This window comes from Malus domestica, chromosome 13 (assembly GCF_042453785.1).
Source record: "Malus domestica chromosome 13, GDT2T_hap1".
Classification (NCBI taxonomy): domain Eukaryota; kingdom Viridiplantae; phylum Streptophyta; class Magnoliopsida; order Rosales; family Rosaceae; genus Malus; species Malus domestica.
In genome coordinates this window covers 20,090,214-20,102,819 of record NC_091673.1, presented here as the reverse complement: position 1 = coordinate 20,102,819, position 12,606 = coordinate 20,090,214, and the positions used below count along the sequence as shown (strand labels likewise).

Sequence of the window (12,606 nt, the reverse complement as noted above, 5' to 3'; positions counted from 1 at the left end):
ATTCAAATCCACGTCATGGTGCAAAGGCAACACTCATCTTCACCATTGTGGTAAAAGGCCACTTAATCTTGAACACTAAAGTTTGATTATCAACTTTCGGAGCTTGTTTTGGACGTTAATTATTCGAAACAAACAAAAAATTGTCAGATTAATAGGTAATCAAAAGCTGGTGTAAAAAGTTGATATCTGGCCTTGTTTGAGTTTGATAAATGATCATAATTAAATTTCTATTAGAGTAGATTGAACCAACAAATATGAAGTAAACAAATTTGTATGGAAGTGCATTTTTGTATTTGTACATTTTTAATCAAATTCACAAATCATCAAATTAAAAAGTTGTGCATTGTCCTATAGTTTAGTGATGTACCTTTTATATTTACACTGTATCAAACTCGTTATTCATAATTTAAACCAACACCTTTAACATATAAGTAGAAACAAATAGATGGTATGAAGTATACACGATCTCCATTAGCCAATTAGAAAATAAGGAGAAATTAAATTAATTAGACATTGCACTCTAAAATTCATATAATTATTTTATTGAAAATTCCAAGTTTTCAAAGCTCATCATCTTATCATGAAACAAAATTGAGAAATACACAAATTATCATGTGTTTGAATAATTAAGGTAATTAATTTAGAAGAATTTGGGAGGGTATTTGATGGCATTCTTGACAATCTTTTTGGAGGCAGCATGAGCAAGATCAATGCCGCATATATCCGCCAGCCTGATGAGGTAAAGAAGCACATCGGAAAGCTCTTCTCCCAGATGCTCTTTATCTGATTCCTCCCAATTTGGCAACCCTCTGTCCACCTCTCCCCTCCATTGGAATATTTCTGATAGCTCTCCTACCTCTCCCACCTACACAACATCCAGTCCATCCTATATGTTATACCAAACATGAAAATTATTTATCTGTTTTCGAATTCTATTTGTATTTTCAACCACTCGTGCCGTACAGTTTAGCAGCTTCATATTTCAGAAACTATTAAACCACACTCATGTGAATGAATAATGTTTAATTGCCTTGGTGTTTCATGAAGTTTATGTTAAAAGTTCAAAAGCAGGTATGTATTAGGCTAGTTGGTCAGAGCACTATGACCGTTCACTTAAATCTTAATTTGAATTCTCACTCCCGTAAGTTAAATAATTTAAAATTATCAAATAAAGAAACACCGACAAATTAATGAAACGGACAGCTCATGCACATGTTTAGGAATAATATGTTTGCATCTACAAAGAGATCAAATAAAATGGAACAAAAGAGGAAAAATAGAAAAAAATGTATGTATGTATGTGGCAAATTAAGGAACATCTTCCAACATGTTTGTATGTGTATATACAATTATACATGCCAAGCGATGGTCGGGTAGCGAGAATGAGCTCAGTGCCTAGAGACCTAAGAGGGGCCTAGGCGCTTTTAAAAAAAATAATATTTACTATATAGAGTAAACTGTCATTTAACCCCCTAAACTATCACGTGAGTTTCAATTTCCCCCTTGAACTATTTTTTCAGCCAATTGACCCCCTAAACTATGTTAAAGTGGCCAATTAACCCCCTACCGTTAAGTATCTTTAACTCCATCCAATTTTCTGTTAGAAAGTGTCATGTGCTTGGCACATGACCACCTTTTTTACATTTTATGTCTAAATCTTTACAAAGAAAACATATAAAACAAATATTAAAAAAAAAACATACAAACCCTAAACTTAATCATTCAAAATAATAGAAAAAGTAAGGCTTTTTATATTAACACCCTATAAAATGTTGAATGCACCCATATTAAAATTTAATATTAAATGATTTATTTACTCTACTATGCAATGACAATTTTGACCTTATTAGGTTTAAAAAAAAATTATAAATACACTCCAAATCACTTTTAGCGTATTATTTATCTTCTCAACTATCAAAACCCTCTCATCCTCCATTGTTGAACAAAACCCTAATCAATGAAACTACAAACATGTTGATTGAGAAAAATTGTTTTTGACGAATGAAACACGAAATCGATGTTTCTGAAGCTTCACATGAGGTAAGACTTCACATTTTTCATTGTTTTAGTGATTTCGATGACATCGATAATTATTTAATCTTGCGTTTGCTGCATTATTTAAACTTATATATTCATATTCATATTCATATTCATCTTTGAGGGTTCATATTGAAAAATAATGCAGCAAACGCAAGATTAAATAATTATCGATGTCATCGAAATCACTAAAACAATGAAAAATATGAAGTCTTACCTCATGTGAAGCTTCAGAAACATCGATTTCATGTTTCATTCATCAAAAACAATTTTTCTCAATCAACATGTTTGTAGTTTCATTGGTTATGATTTTGTTCAACAATGGAGGATGAGAGGGTTTTGATAGTTGAGAAGATAAATAATATGCTAAAAGTGATTTGGGATGTATTTATAAATTTTTTTTTTAAACCTAATAATGTCAAAATTGTCATTGCATAGTGGAGTAAATAAGTCATTTAATATTAAATTTTAATATGGGGTGCATTCAACATTTTGTGGGGTGTTAATATAAAAAGCCTTACCTTTTCTATTATTTTGAATGATTAAGTTTAGGGTTTGTATGTTTTTTTTTTTTAATATTTATTTTATATGTTTTCTTTGTAAAGATTTAGACATAAAATGTAAAAAGGTGGTCATGTGCCAAGCACATGACTCTTTCTAACAGAAAATTGGATGGAGTTAAAGATATTTAACGGTAGGGGGTTAATTGGCCATTTTAATATAGTTTAGGGGGTCAATTGGCTGAAAAAATAGTTCAGGGGGGAAATTGAAACTCACGTGATAGTTTAGGGGGTTAAATGACAGTTTACTCTTACTATATATATAATAAGCATTAAATAGTATTTGTGTTATTTTTAAAGGGACGAATACAATATCTTATATTCAATGTGCCCAGCATTATTTATATTTTATATATGTAAAGAGAATTTTAAGTAAATAATATGGTAGGATCTTAAAGAGAAAAAGTAAATAATATACGACGAATAAAAGGGTAATTCTAGAGAGATTAAATTTGACAACTAAATATACAAATTAAATAATGTATCACCAATAAGAATAATCACATTTATCAACGCTTAAGTAATAAATTAATCATCAACTTCCATGTTCTTTAGTTTTCAAAATTTTGTCTGCAAATTTAGTCTCCCTAACTTTATCCTAAATAAAATATAAAACAACAGTTCAACGAAAGAGGAGGTGGTAAGGATAATAAATATGAAATGTTAGCAAAGAGGAAGGTGGTGGGATTCATTTAGAGATGAAAAAAAAGGATACAAAACGATGAGTCTGTGAGAAAATTTTACGTCTATAGGTAATATTCAAAGGCAAATCATCTTCCCTATAAGTCTGTCACTAGCTCTGCAACTAAAAAAATTTCAGATTCAGTGTTCCGTATAAGCTCGCCCACCCCCGCCTACTTTAGTATAACTTCGCTCAGGCGGACGCCTGATTCATTTTCTAATTCCCTTCATGCCTATGGCAAAATCGCAGCAGTTAGCCACCACCTACTGCCCTAGGCAACCGTCTAGAGCAATTTTTCAAACACTAATATACTTATATTCTTCAGACTGTGAATTTGAACCGTACATTAACATAATATCATCATAATTAATATGGTAATATGAATATATAAACATCTTATGTCCTCAAACCATTTTCCAAGAGCAAAGAAGATTGCACGACCCAAACGTAAAAACTAATGAAAGAGAAAAGTAACATAGAAATGAATGACAAGACGATGGATAGAGTAGCATGGTTAGGCTTGCATCATACATAGAACACAGTTTCATGGTTAACAAAACAAATGATGAGAGTAGATAGTAGTAGGGGAAGGATTTAGTTTTACCATAGCAAGGAGTAGATTTCTGGGACTATGATATTTCTCCCAGTCTCTAGCCTTGGCAAATTCCTCAAGCTTCTTAGAGAGGTCCTTGAGACTAATATTCTCTCTTTCTTCTTCTCCTACATTAATCTCTTCTCCTTCTCCCATTTTTCACTCTCTTGGGTTTTTGCATGGAAATGAGGAGAGAGGGACTTTTAATAGCTTGAAAAAGGATAAAGGTGCAAATTTTATTTATATTTTTTGAGGGAATAAGTACCTTATATGCTAATAAAATGGAAAAAAGGGAAAGGATAAAAAGTCTAAAAATGCCTGCCCTTGGTCATCCTGATGTTTTATACAAGAGATTCCTTACCGTCCACCCACTTCATTGCATATAATTAGTAGAGAATATTCCATGTTAACTCACCATGTGTTAGGTTTAAGTCAGCAACCATTAGGAATGTTATGGCCGGTCCAGATTGAATGTACGTGTGAGTGTTCCAACAACTAGTTGGATTTAGGCACCTCATAAGTAGATCTGACAATTTCTTACATGATCCGTTAACATGATACATAAATGACATGTAAATAACGGGTTTCAGGTAAACACGATAACTAATCAGGTCGTTATCGGATCACACAATAAGAACTCGTTGATAACAGGTCATTAACAGGTTTACACGAGTGACACGCAGGTAACCTGTTTCGACACGATAAGAAAAAAATTATTTTGATGATTTTAATTTTTTAAACTACTAAAAAAACTTACTATAAAATACAATAGATATATAGTGGATATGAATATATTGTTTATTAATTATTATGGTATTATGTTTTATTTATTTATTTTTATAGTATACTATAGGCAAGGAGTGAGATTAAAAAAATTATAAAACACATTAAAAATAAAAATATTGTTACAGTCCTATTAGATTAAGGAATGTGATTGTGTAAATTCTAGTAGATATGAGAATGTATCTTGTATTCCTATTAGAAGTAAATTACCTATTAAATGTTGTAATCCTAAAGGGTAAGGAATAAACTTTCCTTACTACTATAAATAAAGACACAATAATGTGGAATAACACACCTCACAATTACACATATCTCTCTTTCTCTCTACTATTGTGAAATCTCGTTCCCAGATTTCACTGTTATAATCTGCGTATTTGTACTATTGAGATTTTATATTATTTCTCGAGAATTTATTTTAAATTGTTTGGAATTAGATTTTAATTAAACTATTACGAAGAGTGAAGTTTGGAAATAACTATTTAAAATTCGTTGACCTTTTGAGGTCATAAGTAACGTTTTCAAATAGGTCTCGAAGCCATGAGCGCATAAGCGAAAGCCGTTTGCGAGTCCGAGTTATAACGGTATAGTTACAGACGTTTGAAGTTGTGAGCTATAGATTGTGGGAATTATTTAATTCCCACATGTGGGTTAAAGGTTAAGTAAGTTTAATAAAAGAGGGAGAGACCAATTAGAGAGGGGGAGGTTTCTGGGAAAAAAAAAACGGAATGGCTGATTTCAGCCCCTTTTTGGGTGATTTCGACCCATTAACCCGCCATCTTGACCTGCTCATATCTCCTTCATCCGAGCTCTGTTTTGGGTAATCTTGGTGTCCATGGAAAGCTCTTGGCGAGCCCTAGATCTCTGTATTTTTAGATTTCCCATTTTCTTATCCATTTTTCCAGTTTGAGGCAGCAAAGTTCCGTGGGTTTCTGGCGATTTTATCTTTTTTTTTCCGATGAATCCGACAATCATTTCCTTCGAGTGAGGTATGAAATTTCATCTACTCTTCATAATCTTCAAGTTGGTATGCTTGGTTTGTGCTTTCGTATTCGTTTTAGAGTTGGGTGTTTAGAACCCTAGAAACCCGGTTTTCTCCGGTGAATTTGGACGGCTTCCGGTTAGAATTGGTCGTCGGATTATTTGTGAAAAGTGTTTCCCTTGTTGAGCTCTAGCTACCATGTAAATTTGAGCTCATCTAGTTAATATTGAAAATTTGGGTTTTCAAACCCTTCACCATGGCTAGTGATAGGAGCATATTTATGTGACTAAGTTAGCTTGTTCTCATGCATTTATGTTGTTATTTCTTAGTTAATTATGTATTTTAAGCTATTTTCGTGTGTTTGTAGGTCCATAGGCCTTATGAAGCAATAAGATGCATTTTGGTGCATTTTGGGCTTGGAATGAATAGCACATGCATGGACCAAAGTGGATGGATGAAATTGAAGACTAAAGAGGCTAGGAATGTGTTAAAGAGAAAGAAGAATTAATGTAAAAAGGACAAAGAGCTCAGCCACAAAGGGGTGTCACTCCACCATTCACCTTTCCATCATTGTCGTGCACCACCATTGCACTTCCTTTGGATTCCTATGCCGTGCATCATCATCCATGTTCCCTCCATTGACTCATTTGTTGCATCATTCCACCTTTCTTTCCTTTCTCTACCATGTGCACAATCATTCATGTTCCCTAGCTGCAACACCACTCCATTTTACCCCCATGCTTTGCATCATCATTTCACTTTCACCTTTGAATCATTTCAAACACCACTCATTGCACTCAATTGCTACACCATTCCTTGTTCCCTCCATCATTTCAGATTTCATGCATCATTACATTTAATCATTGCACTCAATTGCTACACCACTCCTTGTTCCCTCCATCATTTCAGATTTCATGCATCATTGCACTTAATTGCTACACCACTCCATGTTCCCCTCCATTGCCATGCACTTCCTCTATAAAAGGAAGTGTGTGTAACATAAATTTAGTTCATACTTGGTTAGATCATTCACTCCCATTTCAACACAACCTTCATTCACATCCATTCATCTTCACATCCATTCCTCCATACAAACAAACCTTCTAACACTCACCAACACCTTGTGCTGTAGCAAAGGAAGGGAAGGAAAGTGCTTGGACATGCTTGCTATCTAACTTGGATCGTTGGAGCGTTTAGGTGTTTCCTTTTTTTTGTTTCTAATGTTTAAATTCATTTTCTTTCGTTTTGTTGTAAATATGAGTGGCTAAACCCCTCGCGGCTAGGGATGATTTCAAAGCCATGATTATGTGTGCAATATAATTTAATAAATTCCAGTTATGAACTCTTGAATTGTGAATGCAATTGGCTTAACTATTTGATTGATAACTTATTTGTATTTGTTAATTAAGGGTCGACGCTTAATTGGCATGCATAAATCCGTTGCTAGAATATAAGGAAGTTTCACATAATCGTTACAAACTTATATTCACATGTAGTGAATGTCGCTTATAAACGATCGCGTTAAGTTCAATTCCTAGCATGAGTGACATGATGTCATAGTTGCAAGTGCTTTGTCAATGCTTATGATTTTCAAACGTAATGATCTTTGATTGTATCTCTATTATGATGTCATGTAGGGAACTTTAGAAGAATGTTTTGGGTTGTCGAATGATGTCATCTAATCCAATAAAACAAGGAAAATCTAAGAGTTAACTAGTAATGTCACGGTTAATTTGGAGCATTGTCGTTCATAATTCAATGAAGTATTAACTGGAAATCGAGTTATTTGCATACATGTCATGTGTGGAGAAAAAGCCTCTAGCTATCCCATCCATCATCTTATTTCTCACATTTGTTTTACAATCTGTCTAGTTTTTCATACTTGTTTGTTTGTTTCAACTTCATCCAATTCAAAACCCCCCTTTTAGTTTCTTGTTTCAAAGTTTTTTAAATCTATTTTAGTTTGTGTTTTTAAGTGTTTTGATTCAAGTAAAAGTCAATTTTCGTCCAAAGTCATTCCTAGTGTCTAGTTTAAGTTTATTTGGTTGTTTTAAGCTGTTTTGAGTATTTTAAGTTTGCTTTGAGTCTTGTTAAGTGATTTTAAGTTTAGTTTTATGTTTTTGAGTCAGTTTAGAGGTTATTAGCAAGCCCTCCTAATCCCTGGTCTAGAACGATCCCTACTTATACTTTAATATATGTGATATTGGTGATTACCTGTTTTCGTAATTGTTATCCTATGTGGATATGACTTGGTTTTATAAATATGTTTTCTATTGAATTGTTATTTTTAATGTTTAGCCATTGATTTAAGTTTATGAAATGAGATTTGACATGTATAAATTGAAATATGGTTTGATTGGTTTGTTTGACATGTTGTGATGAAATGTGAGGACTAGTGGTAGACCGTTAACCCGTGGTGATGGAGATTTGTTGCTTCGATATGGTTTCATCTCCCGCTTCGTTGATTCGTTCTAAATTTAGTATTTGTGCATTATTTCCCTTGGTTGAGCTTTTGTAAATTAAGTAACTTGTGCTTGTCTCATTTCTTTGAGCCGTTGTATATATGGTTATTGGCCTTCCGCGATTCCGTTGAGTGATGGTCCGGAATCGTATCCACTCGGATTCCGTTGAGAGATGGTCCGGAATCCTTCTTACTTTGCGATTCCGTTGAGTGATGATCTGGAATCGTATCCACTCAGATTCCGTTGAGAGATGGTTCGGAATCCTTCCCACTTCGCGACTCCGTTGAGTGATGTTCCAGCATTGTATCTAACTTGGGTTTCATTTAGTTATTGTTATGTATTGTACTTAGCGATTCCGTTAAGTGAGAGTCCGGAATCGTATCCACTTGGATTCCGTTGAGAGATGGTCCCGAATCCCTCCTATTTTGCGATTCCGTTGAGTGAAAGTTCGGGATCATATTCACCTTGGGATTTATTGAATTTGAATTGAGATGGCTTCAAAGATGTAGGCTTCGGCCGAACTGCGTCCTTCTAGCCCTAATTTTTAATGTACATATGAACGATGGATTTTGAGAATCTTGTGCTTTGAATTAGAAAAGTAGTTGGATGTATGGGTAAATCCTTTAAAGTTGTCAGTGACTTGATTATAATTTCATAAAGCATGATTCTATACTTGATGTTTATGGATTGTGATCGATGACACTAATTTTACATGCGAGCAACCGATTGATAATTTTGGTTTCGTTAAGTGATCCGGAACCTGATGTGATTTGGATTCCGTTGAGTGGTCTGGAATTCCTACTTTTGCTCATTTCCATAAGTTAGACTTGTAACCTGGATTCAAGTGAATGAGAATTAACCACAATAGATCTTGTGAATATAAATTAGAATTATCAAGTTATTACTTGAAATCCAGGCAGGGAATTATATAGAAGTCCTTTATTAATTTTGTGCATTGAGGTGTGATCTGATTGATATTAACATAATTAAATGTTAATATCGTGCCTCCTTGATATCATGGAATGGGTTACTTGAGATGATTATGGAAGGATGTTGAATATAATTGTTATTAATACGATTAGATCAGTGATCATTGTGAATTGAGAATAATATTGTGCTTCATTGGTTCTTTGATATGTTATATACTATGAATTGCAGTATTATGTGAAACATAATGATTTATATGATGGATGAAATAGAAACCTTGATTGTCATGTGGGTTGTTATGTAGTTTGAATCGAATAATTCATGCTCTTCAAGTCCAAATGTTTGATTGAGGAATGTTATGCATTTTGGCTTGAACAGATTGTGTTATATATCGAGTTATAGCGAAAGTGAACTACGAATGGCTTGATCCCTTTTGAGGGTACGTAGGCAATCTAATGAGCAGGTTAGATGCAGCCATAAAGTATAAGGAAAAATTATCATGAAATTCGAGTCTTGAGTTGTGCATTGTCCATATCCTGGAGGAGGGGTATGTGAGTGATACGGGTATTTGGTAACGTCACGTGTCGATCCTGGACGTATTTCAGGATCGGGGCGTGACAACTATTGCCACACCCCTCTCTCTTTTCTGGCATCCATAATTGTTCAGTAAATTATACCTACAATACGTTATCAGCACGCTCTTGACGCTGCACTAAAGGGAGTTTATTCTTCAATCAAGGGAATATTACTGTAGACATCGAAATTTCGGTAAATAATTGTTGACCGATAAATCAAAGTTTCAGCGCTTACATAAATTTTACACGTAGCGTGTGTCTAAACAAAAAATCTAAATAAGTTGGAAAAGTCATCAAACAGGACACGTGTCAACACCTGGCAGAAACGACTTATTTCATCTGGAATATTATATTCAAAATTAGGCCTTAGAAATTTCTATAAATAGAAGGCTAATTCATTCATTTAAAGGGACCAAAATCATTAGGCAAAATTCTGAAGCTCTGAAGCTCTGAAGCTCTGAAACTCCGAAGCTCTTAAGCATCCAGGTTCCCGAAGAATCAAGAAAGCCTTCTTCGTTCTTCGTTCATCATTCATCCAAGATCAAGCCCCGACGGCCCTTGGATCAACAATCATCCACCTTCAAGATCAAGCCCCGACGGCCCTTGAAGAAAGCCTTCTTCGTTCTTCGTTCATCATTCATCCAAGATCAAGCCCCGACGGCCCTTGGATCAACAATCATCCACCTTCAAGATCAAGCCCCGACGCCCCCTTGAAGAACTTCCACCAAATTCAAGATCAAGCCCCGACGGCCCTTGAAGAAAGTGTTCTTCGTTCATCGTTCTTCCAAGATCAAGCCCTGTCGGCCCTTGGATTAACAATCACTAATTCAAGATCAAGCCCCGACGACCCTTGAAGAAAATGTTCTTTGTTCTTCGTTCATCCTTCTTCCAAGATCAAGCCCCGACGGCCCTTGGATCAACAAGCTACCGTTCTTCAGGATCAAGCCCAAAAGCCCTTGAAGATCCGTTCATCACTGTTCTTCAAGATCAAGCCCAAAAGCCCTTGAAGATTCGTTCATCACCATTATTCAAGATCAAGCCTCAACGGCCCTTAAAGAAACACTCATCCTCAAGATCAAGCCCCAACGGCTCCTTGAAGATTCTCTCAAATCCACCTTCAAAGATCAAGCCCACGGCCCTTGAAGAAACACTCATCCTCAAGATCAAGCCCCAACGGCTCCTTGAGGATCCGCTCAAATCCACTTTCAAAGATCAAGCCCACAGCCCTTGAAGAACGTTCATCCAAGATCAAGCCTCGACAGCCCTTGGATCAATCGCACATTCACAAATACACACCTTACGGAGATCGAATCAGAGGATCTAAATTGAGAGAGATTGTACCCCAAAATCGTCAAATACAAATATTTGTTTGTGCACGTTGTTCTTGTCGCTTTCGTTTCAGGAATTTTCCGTGTTCACAATTATGTTTTTAATCATTCTTATTATGATTAATTTACTATTTTATTGAATTGATCTACATGCTATTGATTCAATTTAATTTTTCTATGTTGAACGTGATACAACGCATTGGAGATGCAATTCCGGCTTTCCGAGATGGATCTTTAACAAATTCAAAGGCTTTTGTTGTTTTCTGTCAATCAGGTACGTTTAAAATAAAGTAAGATATTTGAAACGACCATGAAGCATGAAAACACTCCCCATGATTATATATATATATATATATTGTATATGTTCATATATTTGTTAATATATATTTGTTTCATGCATCGCACAATTAAATTGTTATGTGGAATATGTGAGTCAATGTATAAAATTAAATTAGAAGTAATTTTAGGGTTTCCTAAACCCTAAGGGATTTTTGAAAGAAAGGGGAATGGGATATGGTGCGACACACCACCGCACCATCACTATGGACACAGCAACCAGGCCATGGCCTAGACTTCACCTTAACAGGGCATGAGGCTCCGAGCCCAAAACACTGAAACCAACCATGTTTGGATGAGTCCCCTCACCCGCATGCCGTAACCTTATGGTTGTTGGGCTTGTGTAGCAGCAAAGGGCCTGCAGCCCTGACCTTCAGTCCACGCCAGCAAGCTGCATAGCTTGCTGGGCCTTGTAGCACCCCAAGCCGCCTTGCATGACAACCAACCCATTGGGGCTGGGTTTCCTCACGCCAAACCCAATGCCAGCTCATGCTGGGCCTTGTCCCGTGCCCTCCCTTAGTCCAAAAATTGAAACCCAGTTGCGGCTGGGGTTTCTCCCTCACCCCGTGACCTGAAGTTCACACTCGAGGCCCTTTTGGGCCATGCCTTTTACTCAAGGCACCCAACCTGTGGCCAATTATTATTTTTTTGGGCAATTTTTCGACCCAATGCTATTATTTTAGCATTCTAAATAAATTTAACCCGTATGTTAATATTATTTTGCTTCTACAATCGACCATGTATGGCTCGATTTATTCAATTAATTAAAAGTGACCTGCAATCCATTAATTTGATAATGAATCCAAAATTATTGACCTAAAGATCACTTTTTGACATTAACGATTCAATAACTTATTTTTATACTTTGAACCGTTGACATACTTTCGTAGTCCCGAAGCACACTTGAGTTCTTGAAACAACCTAAATCCACTACACTTAGTTGTATATTGCATTCTATGTTCTTACATGAACCTCTCTTTTATGAACTCAACGTTCATAAATTAAATTGAACATGTAGTTTCAAATTTAGTGCCTTTGAAACCCGAAATTTTCATAAAACAATACTTAGTCTTCTATCACACAAAAAAATGATGGGCAATAATGTAATTTTATAGGTCTAAATTTTACATTTTTTTATTGAAGTCACACTTACATGTGATGTTAAAATACCTACAATATTTATATATATATAAAATAAAAAAAAACCTCTCACTCCCCCCCCCCCCACACGTTCTCTCTCTCTCCCTCTCTCTCTCTCTCCTTCTCATTTTCTAAAAAAATGTGTTCATACACACAAAATGTATAGGCAAATGCTAGTGTTATATTATCATACTGTTAATTTAAA

The 12,606-nt window shown here is 35.3% G+C and overlaps 1 protein-coding gene across 1 annotated transcript; it reads right to left on the bottom strand.

Annotated features, from left to right (window-relative positions):
- Window positions 1-513: 513 nt before the first annotated feature.
- LOC139190702 (uncharacterized) lies at window positions 514-4,079 on the bottom strand. Its single transcript, XM_070811125.1, has 2 exons — window positions 3,884-4,079; window positions 514-865 (listed from the first exon to the last, which is right to left on the bottom strand). The coding sequence occupies exons 1-2, from the start codon at window positions 4,025-4,027 to the stop codon at window positions 641-643; spliced, it is 369 nt and encodes a 122-aa protein (XP_070667226.1). The 5' UTR covers window positions 4,028-4,079; the 3' UTR covers window positions 514-640.
- Window positions 4,080-12,606: the final 8,527 nt, after the last annotated feature.

Excerpts from the sequence above, each read along its gene's own strand:
- LOC139190702 (XM_070811125.1), bottom strand. The coding sequence starts at position 4,027 with ATGGGAGAAGGAGAAGAGATTAATGTAGGAGAAGAAGAAAGAGAGAAT. Across the intron at positions 866-3,883 it reads GAAATCTACTCCTTGCTATG|GTGGGAGAGGTAGGAGAGCT; the intron begins GTAAAACTAAAT and ends GATGTTGTGTAG.